Genomic DNA, 14,606 nt, shown 5'->3' on the forward strand with positions numbered 1-14,606 from the left:
ACGAGGTCTAAACATCAACACAAACAACAGACGATGCAAAATTATCCAGATATTTTAAAGACCCACTCTTTTGATCTATTCAAAAATATAGATTACATTAATTATTATGCCATTTTGAGTCAAAATCATAAAAACTGTCCTTTTCTAGGACATAGTTTCTGTAGAGCGGCAGTTCAGATTATTTTTCGGATCAGTAAAAAGTAATAAAAAAAGAAGAAAAAGCAAGAAGATAAAAGCCTAAAATTACTTTTGAAAAGACATTTAAAACATATAAAGTACTTTAAAGCATAAATATACAACATCACATCTTTAAAGATGAACATGTAAAAACATGTAGTCTCTGATTACACTTACATGTCTGGAGACCCCCCCGATTCCAAACAGGAAGTAGCTCTACTGATGGGTGACTCACAAAACGAAACGATAACTCAGACCAATCACTACTTACTGCTGCCGTCTGGCTCCAACGTTACAGTTTTAAAAATTGGAATTTTTATAGTTTTTTGGACTATTTTGGCACAAAGATTTTTTTAGGAAATTTTGGAGTTTATCTAATATTTCAGCTACATCCTAGCTGTTTTGGCTAATTTAGACTTTTCTTTTTAAGTTTTTTAGACTGATTTGGAGTTAGGCTAATATTTACGCACTAGATGTTTCGGCTAATTTAGGCTGTTTTCATTTTTTTAGGATATTTTGAAGCTTACCAGTTTTTCAGCTACATGCTAGCTGTTTAGCTAACCTCAGTTTTTTAAGCTAATTTGGCATTTACAGCTTCAGCATTTTCACCTATTAGCTTCAGTCATTTTAGCTATCGATTTTATCTTCAGCTATCATTTTCAGCATCTTCAGTGACCAAATTCAGCTTACTACATTCACACTAGCATGATTGCAGGTAATGCTATATATCTAGTTCATAATTAAGTTAAAAAGCTATGGTTTTAAAGTTTTAAAAATCTAGTTTTAGAGTGTTCAATAAATGTTTATCCTGTTCGGCCCGTGACCTAATTAGCGTTTTGGATTTGGGCCCTTGTGTGATTGAGTTTGACATTGTGATCCAAGTCGTAAATGTGATCTTTTATCTTTTTTCAAACAGTATTTTATCATCTGCTCCTGATTTACAACAATTTGAATAAAGAAATACTCAGAAAGAGAATTTTCATCTTCATCAGAAGAAAAATATTAAAAACAGTTTTTATCAGAGTGGATCATTAATTTAATCTGCCGTTTAGGTCCATCTGCCACAAGTTCTGAACTAAATCTCAACGGTGAATCCAGACTCTGCTGTTACTCACTCTGGGTCAGCGTGGAGAAGGGGGTGCTGCTGCTGCTGCTGGCCGGCGAGCTGCTGGCCGCCGTGCTGGAGCCCCCCGTGCCCATCTGAGGAAGGTTCAGCATGGCCGGGAACTGGAACGGCAGGGAGACGGGCACCAGGCCCCCCAGCATGCCAAAGCCGAGGGGAAGAGATGAGGCTGAGCTGAGCAGACCCCCGCCCCCCGCCGAGGAGACCTGAACGGAAACACTCTTTCACATCCTCTCCCGTCATACGCCGGCGTTTCAAACGGTCAGAACTAACCTGCGGTAGCTGAGACGCGACAGACGACAGGGGGACAGGAGGGACTGACACGACTGGCTTTGACCCCTGAGGCGTCCCACCCCCTATCCTCTGGCGCTGGCCCGGGGCAGCGGAGGCCACGGCGGGGGAGGCACTGGTTCCTGAATGCTTGCTTATGGATGAGGTGTTTATAAGGCTGGTGTTGGTGCTGCTGTTGATGCTCGGAGTCTTCTGGCTGCTTGGAGACGAGTAGCTGCCGGGCCCCTGCTTGGCTGCTCCTCCTGTGGAACCTGAGAAGGGCAGGCGGTAGCCTGCTAGGGATTTGGGGGGGTACTGGTGTATGGGGGGAGCTGCCTGAGATCGAGGAGTCAGAGAAACGGAGGTGGCGGCGGAGGTGGTGGCGGTGGTGGTGATGGCGGCGTTCTGGGTTCGGGGGGTCAGTCTGACGATGGGCGGGATGCTGCTGTGGGTGGATTTGGTGAGGGTGGCGTGCATGGGGGTGATGAAGTTGGACTGTGGTTGGGGCTGAGCGCCGGGGAGCGTCTGAGTTAGGGAAGGGGACGATTTACTTTGGGGGGTCATGGCCAGACGGGGGGCCTGGAAGGTTTTGGAAACATTGGCGGCGGGCGACTGGATGGTCAGCGGCCGCGACTGAGAAGACGTGATGATGATGGCATCGCTGTTGGCTTTATTATTGCTGCCTTTAAGGAGGCTAGAAGGGGGGGTGGAGACCCCCACCTTCAGTCCCGGGGCCACCAACGGGGATGCAGTGGGAGGGGGGCGTGGCTTGGGCGTGGCTTGCGAGACGGGAATGCTTGCTTTAGTCACAGCCACACTTAAAGGTCTCTGAGTGTTCAATACGGGGTGTCGGTGCACCTGCGACGCAGCGCCTTTCAACACCCCCATGGCCTCCACCCTCACGGAGGTCAGAGGGGAGGACGTACCGGACGGGGGCCGGGACAGAGAGCTGGAGGAGGATGAGGAGGTAGAGATGTAATGAGGTGCGCTGGAGGCGGGAGTGCTGACCGGCGTCTTCTTCTGCTGCTGGAGAAGAGGCGAGGCGAGGAGCGTCGGCGGGATGGCGGCGGCCTTGGGTCTCTCCGGGGACGGGGGGCTGTCCCCCTGCGCCAAGCCCTTCGCTGCGTTTCCAAGGATGGCTAAGGCCTGAGAGATGGAGTCCAGGGAGGGAGCCTCGTCCAGGGAGTCGAGGCATATGGGCTCCGCGGGGGACTGAGGAAGTCGCTTAGCAACCGGGGCAGCGGGGGAGGGCGTGGCAGCTGCTGAGGGTGTGGGCCTCTGAACCCACGCCGCCTCCTGGAACAACACAACACATTTATTCCCAGAATCCCCAGACAACATCATCAAAAAAAGAGCAGATACCTTTGGCCGCGCCTTCGGAGTCGTGACCATCTTCTTCTTTGCACTGAAACGAGAACACGAGTGAGAGGAAGAAGAGACGGCGATGGAGACGTGGAGGAAAACCGAGTCACTCACGTGTAACCTGTGAGATGACCGTGAACCATGGTGCTCTCTTTAAATAACATCCTGCCGAAAAACACAGAAAAGGGTCAGACTTATGAGAGTTCCGTTACTGCATTATTGATCCTTTCAAACTTTAATACAAACATTGCACTTGATTTTTTTAAAAATGAGTTGCTGATACTATAGAAGCTTTATTTGCAAAGGGAGCTACACACAAGAAAGTAGGAAAACTGACGTTATCAAGCAAAGAAAGAACAAGCAGGAAATGTTTGTGTTTTGCAACTTCCTGAAAAAAAAGTGCAGCTATTAGCCTACAAATAGGGCTAACATTATTAATCGACTAATCAACTATTAAAATATTGGACAACTAGTTTAATAGTCGATTAGTTGTAACTTTATGGAGTCAGAGTGTTGTGTAGTTGAAAGCTATGATGGCATTCTGCTAGATTTTTGGACTATATTGACATTTATTAAGGTTTTTTTAGAATAATTTGGAGTTTAGGTAATTTTTTTTTAGCATTATTCTATCTGTTTTTGCTAATTTAGGCTTCTATTTTGGCAGTTTAGAAAATATTTCAGCTACATGCGAGCTATTTTGGCTAATTTAGGATTTTTTTAGTTTTTAAGGCTAATTTGGAGTTTAGCTAATATTTCTGCTGCATGCTAGTTGTATTTTGCCAACTTGTTTTTTTTTCAGCTTTTTAGCCTAATTTGGCATTTAGCTAATATTTTAGCTGGCTATCAACTTGAGCGTTTTTAACCTATCCATTTCAGCATCTTCAGCAGCCAAATTCAGCTTACATCGTTCACACTATTATTATTGCAGTTAATGCTATATATCTAGATTTTAGTTAGTTTACAGCGAATGATGGTTAAGATGTGTGCTTTACATCCTGTTTGTGCATGACCCGATTAGTCGACTTATTGGAATAAATAATTGGTGATTAGTCGACTATTAACACAATCGTTTGTGGCAGCACTCACCCATAAATGATGGTTCTTCCTTCCTGTCATCCTCTTTGTACTCCCACATGAACAGTTTACTGTTTTTTTTATTATTTCTGAAACCTTCATCATTCCTGCAGCAGAATTTGTGCTGACGTCTGATGTCTCTTCCCTCCAAACAGACTAAGCCTTTTCCCATGTTTGCATATTCATTTGTTTCTCATTGACCTTTGATGGAGGAATGGGGGCACCCGCATGAGCAAACAGCAGGCCGGTATTTATGAAGCAAAGAGGTGTCGGCTGTATGGTTTTCTTGTGTGTGATCTGGTCTGGAAACGTTTTATTTGGGAGGCCAACTGGCCTGAATTGACAGTAAAGTGAAATATTATTATATGAGTAGATGAAAATTCACCATCTTGAGGTATGCTATCTTGGGGCGGCCGTGGTGCAGCGGTAGGGCGGTCGACTCCTGATCAGAAGTGAGCTGGTTCGACTCCGCCTTGCCCGCCCATGTGTCGAAGTGTCCTTGGGCAAGACACTGAACCCCGAATTGCCTCTGGTGGGAGGTTGGCGCCAGTGTTCGGCACCAGTGTGTGAATGGGTGAATGTGTGAATGGGTCTGTGACTGTGAAGCGCTTTGGGCCCTCGACGGAGGGTAGAAAGCGCTATACAAGTATACGTCATTTACCATAAAAACACACAGAAGTCATAGGAATTTCATTTCATCACAGAAATCTGTAAAGCTGTAGTGAAAATGTGCTTTTTGTGCAACAGCAACGAATCTCACCGTCTGCACTGAAAGTTAATTCAGCAGCAGAAATGCAAACGTAGCGTTTAGTGAGATATGGCTTCCTGCTTGGAGGGTTCAGTCAGCTCATGCAACCGTCTCTAAAGGAATCCTGAGGTCATGTGACCTTTTCCCAGCAGCCCTGTTCAAAGGTCACGCACACCTTTTGCTCTGTGCACCCAGACGTTTGCATTCTTTGATTTTCTAAACGAAAGATGTTTAGAAGTTTGTTTTTTAAAATAATTTTAAATCTTATTTTTTTGTATTTTTTATATATATATTTTTTTTGGGGGGGGGGGGCAAGTCACAGACAAAATCAGTTACAATAAACATTTCTCTTGTATTTGCATTGTTTTAAATGTCATCTTTAGATCTAATGTAGAAGTGTTTTTTAATTATGATTATGATGTTTTAAAATCTGTGTCGTTTTCTAAGACATAGCTTCTGCAGAGCGGCAGGATTTCATTAGAAATTCCTTTCTGAGTTTTGGATGGGACTGTTGGTGCTGACTAAATCCACCCCTACTTTCCATCATACGTCTATTTACACACTCTCCCGCTAGCTTACAGCCCCTCACACCCACAAGCTAATATTAGCGGTGCAACAAAAATGGCGATCAATATCTGAGCTATCAAGCTGTTATTTCCTTATTCACATTTGAATAAAAATATCCCCAGAAATGAAATTTTGTTGATATGTGTTGATCATCAGAAAAATGCCATTAAAACATGCTTAAAACACACAAAAACAACAAAAAAAACAGCATTTGTGTTGTGGATCACAGATTACTGTGCAGTTCTTCCTAAAACGACCTGCTTACCTGGCCTGCATCCACCCTTTAGGCCAGAGCGGTTTCACCTCCGTCTCCATGAAGGCCTTCAGGTAGTCCTCTAGAGACACGGAGGTTTTCCCCTCCAGCTCGTAGCAGCCCAGTTTCACCCGCACCAAGTTACACAGCAACGTTCTGGAAAACAAGCAAAATATCCGAGTGAAAAAAACCAAAACACAACCAGAGGGATCCCTCGTTTTAGTCCCGTTCACCTTTCCTGGCTTTTTCAGTGCTATTTTCATGCTTTCTTGTAGCAGTGCTCTGATTGGTTGAAGACCTCGTCAATCAATTTGTGTTGCATCTCCTTTTCAGAATGTGGGATCTCAATCAAACCTGTTTTAATTCTCTAATCCTCGAGCTAATTTTCAGTGAAGGTTTGAACTTGAGTTTTAAACGAGAGAGAAAAGTGTGAAAATGTTCATGTCTGTCTGAGAACGTAGCCCAGCGATAAATGAGGGAACGTCTGTAAAAACAAAGTGAAACCGACCTGAGCTTATCGTCCCACACAAACTTCTTGCGAGGTCCCATCACCCTCTTCCCTGGTTTCTCCTCGTCATCGTCCTCCGACCCATTTTTCTCTCCTTCTTCAGACTGGTGCCTGTAAAACAGCAATCAAAAGATTCTCGTGACAAAAACGTGACTGGTCTACGTCTGAACTAGTGCTGCCACAAATACGATAATGCTAGTGTGATTGCTGGAAGAGGAATTTGGCTGCTGAAGATGCTGAAGATGATAGCTGAAACAACTGAAGCTAATAGGTGGAAACACTCAAGCTGATAGCCAACTAAATGCCAAATTAGCTTAAAAAACTGACAAAAGTTAAGTTAGTCAAAAACAGCTAGCATTCAGCTGAAATAACAAAATAGCATAAAAAAATGAAAAATCCCTCAATTAGCCAAACAGCTAGCATGTAGCAGAACTATTAGCTAATCTCAAATAACCTAAAAATTGAAAAAACATCTAAAATTAGCCAAAATCAACTAGCATGAAGCTGAAATATTAGCTAAACTTCAAACCTTAATAAATGTCAAAATAGTCCAAAAACCAGCAGAATGTCATAACTTTCAGCTTTACTACACTCTGACTCTATATAATATAAAGTAATATAAATATATATTACATAGTAATATAAAGTAACAAATATTTTAATAGCCGATAGGTCGTCGATTAGTCGACTAATCATGACAGCTCTAGTATACACTTCACTCCCACTCCTCAACTTACTTTGCGACTTTGGCGATGCAGTCCATGTTGTAGCGTGCGATCTGCTCCGGCATGACGCTGCACACGGCCAGCTTCAGCTTCAGCAGCGGGTTCCGGAGTCGGTCATCCTAAAACCATCAGAGATCACGTATTCAGGACAGAAGCATCACTCGTGAACACGTGGCATCTCTTTTCAATAAAGAGTATTTTTTGGCTTCAGACACATGAAGCTGGAAAATGTGGAGCAGAACCTGCAGGACTCTGGAGACCATGAGCACCACACACCTGGATGTTGAGGCTGAGCTTCTTAAGGCGCTTGAGAAGTGCTTCTTTATTGCAGGGAACGAAGGCTTCGAGGTGAGAGTAAACAGCAGCACGCACCTCTACAGGCTGCTCCTGAACCTGCAATTCAATACTGACAAACAGAGAGGGGTTCATGTTAGCCTGCTGGGAGCACACAGCTGCTATGAGAAACCACGGAGATGCTACTGACTCCAGGAGGATGTTGTTCATGTCCAGTGTGAAGAACTTCTTCCTGCCCTCTTCATCAAACAACCGGGACGCCTGTGAGGAAGATGCAGAACCGGTTTCAGCAATTCACATATTCAAAAACTCAGTACAACAGAAGCCTGCGTACCGCTCTCAGGTCTTCGATGCGTTTGGTGAGCGGGCCCGGCAGTCCACTTGGCAGAGGAGGCGGGGTCATCATGCTCCCCTGCGCCGGCCGCCCCGCAGCCAGTTTATGCCCCGCCCCAAAGGAGCCGTTCTCGCCCTGCGCCGGGCTGCAGGGCTGCGGCGAGTCCAACATGCTGAAATCCAAATCCCCCATCATGTCCTGCAGCAGGTCGTTGTTGGCGGCACCGAGCAGCGACATCACCGCCTGGTCGTCGGCCAGGTCGGTCATGTTGCAGTCGTTGCCGCTGGCGGCCTTGGTGTTGGCGGTGAGGAGAGTGCTGTTGGCGCTGATGGGCACTTTGGCGTTGGGTCGGTTGAGCGTCCCGGCGACGACCATGTTCTTCTTGCGCATCTCCTCCTTCTCCCTGGTGAAGCGGCGCAGCATGTTGGCCAGATGCAGAGAATCCTTCATCAGCTTCTTCCTCTTCTTCTTCTCCGGCCTGTTCAGAACCAGAACTCTGTCAGAACACAAGAGCGACCCGGTCAGCTCCGAGCAGCGTCCTCTTAAACCTGAACAGAACCACAACGCCAGAGCTCACCCAGTCTTTGGCACTTTATTCTTTCTGGGTTTCTTTTCCTCCAGAATTCCACCGTCCTGCTTTTTCCGCCGTTTTTTAATGGCTCTCTCTTCGCCGTCTTTAACCTTCTACGCAGAGAATCAAAAAAAGAAAGGATTTAATTCAACCTCAGAGTCAGATCTCTCATTCTAACATTCTAACAGCAGCTGAATTCCCTACGCTGCAGCTCACTAATCACTCTTCTTCTCACTGTTATTTGCTCAAGCTGAAGCTGACTGATAATTTTCATCACCCCGTGAGCGTTTCCTCCACGCTATCATTGTCCTTTTCTAACTCTTATCAATGCTGACCAAACTGCTGGGCTTGGTGACACAGCAGATGTTGAGCAGCAAATGTTTGTGTGAACTTACACCCCAACAAAAATGGAGCAAAAAGGACAGATTTAAAGATAAATAAATGATGTGCGTTTGGACAAAGCCTCTCATAAATGTCAATTTCCCTTCTAATCTTAATAGAAAACTAAAATAAAATAAAAATCAAGGTTTTTTAGACTATTGTGGAGTTTAGCATATATTTCAGATGCATGCTAGCTACTTTGGCTAATTTAGGATTTTTTTTGTTTTTAGTCTATTTTGGAGTTAAGCTAATATTTCAGCTACATGCTAGCTGTTTTGACTAATTAAGGTTTTTTTAAAGTTGTTTAGGCGATTCTGGAGTTAGGCTAATTTTTACATGCTGGGTGTTTTGGCTAATTTAGGCTTTTTTTTCAGTTTTTTAGGCAATCTTAGCAATTTTTTAAGCAAAATGCTAGGTATTTTGACTAACCTATTTTTTTTCTTCTGTTTTTTTAGGCTAACTTGCCATTCAACTAATATTTTAGCTGGCTATCAGCCTCAGCGATTTTAGCCTTTAGCTTCCGTCATTTCAGCTTTAAGCTTCAGCCATTTCACCTATCAACTTCAGTGTTTTCAGCTATTAGATTTAGCCATTTCAACTTTTTGATTCAGCATTTTCAGCTATAAACTTCAGTGTTTTCTGCTTTTAGATTTAGCCATTTCATCTATCAACTTCCGCTTTTCTCCTTCAAAATCTACTGGAATGACGTTGATCGTGTCACGGTTGAAAAGTTACAGTAAGTTTCTGTGTTTAAGCCTCAGGTAATGCCACAATTCTCAGTTTATAATTGTTTGTTACACGATCATCTGTGATTTTATGTCCTAGTTTTCCTCTCCCCAGGACAGATGAAGCTCCTGTACCTTGAAATGATCTTCGTTTTCTCCCTCAGAGTCGGACGCGGCCCTGAACTGCAGCGTTCCCGTGTTGATGTAGAAACCTCCGTGTTTTGTCGTGAGCGAGGCCGGCACCAGCTCATCGTACTGATGTTGACCAGAAATGACAATTACCTCACATTGTCCTGTATGCGCTTCATCAGGACCAAATCTGCTGCAGAACATCTTTAGAGCGCCGACGAAACAACAACTCACAGCCTCTGAGTTGTCTATGAAGGGGTCGGTCTCGTCGTAGCCATAGCCGATGTCGATCAGATCCTGCATCCGGTCCTTCTTCTTCTTCTTCACTGCACCTCCCTGTGAACGGACCATGAAAATTTGGAGTTTAGCTAATATTTCAGCTATATGATAGCTATTGATGAAAATGTGGATGTTTATTCAAAAATTACATTTAGTTTTTTTTTTGGCAAAAATTGTTTGAACGCAATGCATTGTGGTCTATATTCGCTAATGTAGCGATCATCGATGCACGCTTTTTTTTCCTAAAGACCTCTGAGAAATTTCTAGTGCACTCAATTTTGGAATTGTAGATTCAGACAGCACTACAAAATGATGAACGCACTATCAGGTGTTGCACCTTCAGCGGCCACATTCAGATAACAACATTCACACCTGCATTATCGCAGGTAATACTATAAATTTAGTTTAATCTTGTTTTAATACCAGAAACAAATGAAGGAGAGAAGCTGCATGATTTATTAAAGGTTTAATAAACTACCACCTTAATTGTCTTTAGTTTTAGTTGGTTTAAAGCTAATGATTGTTAAAATGTGGGTTTTACATCCTGCTTACGCATGACCCCATTAGTCGACTAATCGGAAAAATTAATCGGCGATTAGTCGACTGTTGAAATAATCATTTGTGGCAATACTAAAGCAGAGACATGTTAGCAAAAAAACGGTTTCTACACTTAAAAAAATAGGATCTTTTAATCAGAATAGACTTTTCTGTTACAGTCAGGAATGACACTATTGCCGTGTCTGTCTGAGATGAACAGTGATGAACACTGATGACGCATAGACCAGAGATCTGCAGCCTGTGGCTCTTTATCTGTCCATCGTGGCTCTACAATATTTATAAACAATATTAATAATTTTTCAAATTAAAAATACTGCAACACATTTTAGGTTTATTTTGTAGGTTTACTAAAAAGGTTCATAAAATGTTTTTCAGCTCCTTCACAAACATTTGAAGGACAGTTTGCATCGTTCTGACTACATTACCCAGAATGCTCCCACAATTCATTAAGCTGTTTGGCATCATAGTTGACCAAAACTGAAACATTTTGACAGATGTTTGAGTGCTGTTTACCACATAAAATAAATCTAAAGTCAGTACACAATCAGAATTCATGCACCAGAATTTAAAGAGAACTTTCTATTTTTTAATTTAAAAAAAAACAAGAAAAAAAAAATCAAGGATTTAAATTAGGAACAACATAAGGGTTATTTCATTAGCACTATTATTATTTATTTAGATTGATGAATTTCTGGTTGAGATGCACCACACACTGTGGTTTTGTGTGTTTATTTTTCATCACTACCTACTACCACATTGGGATGATTTATGTGGTCTTTTATTTTGAAAGAAAGAAAATTCTAAACAATTAAAAACTAATTCCTCTTTTAAAAAAAAGGTTATTTTCTCTTGATGTTTCCGTTTTATTTATGCTTTAAAAAAAACACATACATTTGTATGTAGTAATAATACCATACATACAAATGAGTGTCTTCTGTTTCTAAAGGGTGAAATAATAAGACTTTGTGAGTCCTACTGGGATGTTATCAGTAAGAAATCCTCCAGATTGGCTCTTTAACTGTTGAAGGTTGAAAATCCCTGGTATGGACTGAAGCATTTCTGTCAAAACGCCAGACTTTAGATGTCATGTTTTCACAAACAATGCATCAGATACTTCTACCACCAGCAGGTTAGCAAACAGGTGAACAATGGGTGGGAGGGGTTTTCTTTGACAGCTGCTATTTACAATAATTGCTCAGCGCCCTGCAGTGAAAGGACTCCATGCTTTTACATTTTTAAAGCTCCACAAACCCCATGCATATCTGGAGTGAAGGTTACCGCGGCAGGGAAGAACAGCAAATACGCACTTTAGGAAGCGGCTCAACTTACATATTTATTCTCAAATTTCCTGGCCAGCTCCTCAACCTCCCGTCTTTCCTTTTCGTCATCAGCAAAGGGATCGCTGGGGTCCAGCGGGGGAGCAAGACCTTTAGGTACTGAGGAGCCTGGAACCTTCACCTGAGGAGACACAAAGTTTAATTACTCATTAGTTCAGTTATTACTCATTATTACATAATTATTACTCATAATTGCAATTTTTATAAATATTTTAGTACATATAGATAGCAGAAAAACTAGGGGGGGGTAACAATTAATAAATTAATTGATTCTTACAATTCCAATGAGATCGATCTGTCTGAGGCACGTTGCTAATCAAATCGACATATAACAGGTCGGCAACCTTTAACAGTAAAAGTCATTTTTTGGTTTGTTTTCTACTGATCAAATCATAGAAGGAGATGCATAGTCATACATTAGCCTTTAAGAAATTTGGATTTTCATTCATGACCTTCTTTTAAAAGAATAATAAATATGAATTACGTCTATTTTTTTGACATAAACAAAATCAAAAATATAAAAAGAACCTAGCATCTCTCAATTTTTTATTTTTTTTACGTTTGACAGAAGCTCAAATAACTTATTTTCAAAATAAAAGATGCTTTGTGCCAAACGGGATCATCCCAGTGCAGCTCTGGACAGCTAGTAATCAGTGTTGTTCAGCATAAGATAATATGTGCATTTTACTCATAAAATATCAAACTTTTACCAAAGTTTTGATTTGCATATAAAATCTGTTTATTCTGGAGGTAGAGTTGATCAAACAAGACGTCTTCAGGTCATCACAGATTTAAAAACCAACATAGTTTATTATCTACGTGCACCTCAGAGATCAATTTATACATTTAACTAATCTAAATTAAATAAATGCTAATTAAGTAATTCTTACTTAAAAATTTTACATTATCTTATTCTTTTTCTCCTCTTTCCCCTCAGCAGTCTTACACTGCTGGGTTTTGTTACTTACTTTGGGGTTTGGTAGTCTTAGTTTGCAGACTTTGTTTATTTGTTTTCTTTAGGTAGTTTTGGTGATGCAGTCCTTAGCAGGATCTGCTGACTGTGACGGTCGACATGGCTGGGTCAGCAGTCTCCATGAATTATTTTATGTTTGGCCGAGGAGCCACAATGGAGAAATAAAAGAGCCACATGTGGCTGGTTGCAGATCCCTGGCCTATATCAATAGAAAATCATTTCAAAACAAAATGAATTGATTATATCAATACTGGAAAATACCATTTAGTCACACTGGTTGAAGTTTGACTAAAGGTGTGAATGGGATTGTTCAAAATGAATCAATATTGACCACGAATCATATCATAAACCACAAATTATGACTTGCTAAAATTAATCATTATAACCATAATAAAGAATACATGTGCAAATTATTGTGACCTATTTCCATTCTCAGATGATACAGCTGTTATATTTCATCAAACAGTTTAAATATTTATTTTATAAACTTTTAGTTCATCTAAAGTTGAATTAAATAATTGAAATTTGTATTTTAAAAGTTACTTTTACTTTTACTCCATTCCATCAGAAGTAAACTTAATATTAGTCTAATGGGAAACCACGTGACTAAAACTATCCAATAAAACATAAAATAATTGAAGGAGAGAACCACGAGAGCTGGAGAGGCTGAAGCTCGGGCCTCTGACGGGATTACTGACGGTCTGGAGCCGCTAGTGTGGTGTCTAACCTGCGGAGAGGGCTGGACCAGCTCCCCGTAGTTGAACTCGGAGGACCCCCGCTCGTTGGGCTCGCTGAGGGACAGGCAGAGGCGGACTGTGGGCTTCCCGTCCTCCGCGGCGGCGTCGCCTCCCTTCGCGTTGCCGAACAAGCCTCCTCCGCCACCTCCTGACCCGACCGCCGCGGCACCTCCACCTCCATCTTTCCCGTGAGTGACGGCCTCATCCTCGCGGCGGCGCTTCTTGCTGGACTCCTGGGTCGGCGGGGAGGTGTTGAAGGAGGAGAGGGTGACGAACTGCACTTTCCTCGGCTCTGCCATTTGACGCTTTGTGTCCGACGGTCGGGCACACGAAACGAGGAGCGCCACGCTCCTGCGAGGCTCCAGCTGCTAGGAAAGCTCACCCGGAGACGATCGACTGCAGCTAGCCGTGTGCTCTGCTAGTTAGCCTCCCCAGAATAAGTGCTCCGAGCAACACAACGACTTTTATCTCCACTCGGGGCGTTTCAATCCATAAAGAAGTGTGTTTGACGCTGCCCCCGGCTCATTCGAGGGTCTTAAACTGAAAGAAATTGCAGTTTTGAGTGTTTCCATTAAACTAAGGCTTAGCTACCGAAGGGAGATTCTGGAGTAGCCATCTTGATCATTATTATCATTATTCAGAGGCGTGAAAAAAGCGGAACACGGAGGAAAGGGAACTGCCGTTGACCAATCAGAGCGCTCGAACACGCCCACCTGACCGATTAGCGCGAATAGGTTGATTATTCTGCACATGCGTGAATTGACCTGCTGGTTATTCTTGATTTAAAAAATGAAAAGAAAACTGATGTTTACAATAAAGTTTGTTAAAAAAAAAAAAAAATTAAAGTCGGGAAGTATTTTAAGATTCTTCGCTTTTTTTTTTTTTACAAATCAAACTAGTGTCTAAAAAACATTTGGACTGTATTTATTATTCAATACCCCGAAAAAAAATTAATATGTAACGCTAAATTTATTATTAGATTAATGTATTGCTATAAATGTTATCTTGTATCACTTGTAGAAAGCGGAAGTTAGTTTGTCGTCTTGTGTCCTCTGCTCTGACAATTGATAAAAATCAAAGACTACCAAAATAAAAGCCTTTATCTGTTGTTTCTTTAAACCAATAAAACTGGATTATATACACACACACACACACACACACACATATATATATATGATCTTCAGTATCAGAAAATCTTGTTCCAAAATTTAAGGAAGCATAATCTGAAGTTGCATCACTTGTCCACATGCAGTAAAACAGATCCAGAGGCTCCACTATCACAATATTTTTAAATACTTGCAAATTTTAGTCTACTCATTTTTATCACAGCTTCAAGTGTAAATGTTTAAAACAGACAAGTTAGTGGTATATCACCTGATATTTCCCCTGTGTTAAACTGCCAGTCTAAATTCATGATCCACTTCTGCATCTGGTACAGAATTTGGCTGAAAGTTAAAGAAAAATTGCTCTTGCAAACCTGA

At 41.9% G+C, this 14,606-nt stretch overlaps 1 protein-coding gene across 1 annotated transcript in view; it reads right to left on the minus strand.

Moving 5' to 3' along the window:
• Window positions 1-13,830, minus strand: part of ubn2b (ubinuclein 2b) — a 14,621-nt gene extending 791 nt beyond the window's left edge. The window contains exons 1-15 of the mRNA XM_024272889.2: window positions 13,116-13,830; window positions 11,408-11,536; window positions 9,476-9,577; window positions 9,248-9,367; window positions 8,013-8,119; window positions 7,436-7,931; window positions 7,292-7,362; window positions 7,084-7,213; window positions 6,820-6,926; window positions 6,083-6,193; window positions 5,587-5,730; window positions 3,047-3,097; window positions 2,933-2,975; window positions 1,574-2,866; window positions 1,293-1,506 (exon numbers count right to left, since the gene is read on the minus strand). Coding sequence (XP_024128657.1) covers window positions 1,293-1,506; window positions 1,574-2,866; window positions 2,933-2,975; window positions 3,047-3,097; window positions 5,587-5,730; window positions 6,083-6,193; window positions 6,820-6,926; window positions 7,084-7,213; window positions 7,292-7,362; window positions 7,436-7,931; window positions 8,013-8,119; window positions 9,248-9,367; window positions 9,476-9,577; window positions 11,408-11,536; window positions 13,116-13,424 — 3,427 coding nt within the window. The 5' untranslated portion in view covers window positions 13,425-13,830. The remainder of the gene's footprint in view (window positions 1-1,292; window positions 1,507-1,573; window positions 2,867-2,932; window positions 2,976-3,046; window positions 3,098-5,586; window positions 5,731-6,082; window positions 6,194-6,819; window positions 6,927-7,083; window positions 7,214-7,291; window positions 7,363-7,435; window positions 7,932-8,012; window positions 8,120-9,247; window positions 9,368-9,475; window positions 9,578-11,407; window positions 11,537-13,115) is intronic.
• Between the last annotated feature and the right edge of the window lie 776 nt (window positions 13,831-14,606).

The sequence above is a fragment of the Oryzias melastigma genome, linkage group LG8, assembly GCF_002922805.2.
Source record: "Oryzias melastigma strain HK-1 linkage group LG8, ASM292280v2, whole genome shotgun sequence".
NCBI lineage: Eukaryota > Metazoa > Chordata > Actinopteri > Beloniformes > Adrianichthyidae > Oryzias > Oryzias melastigma.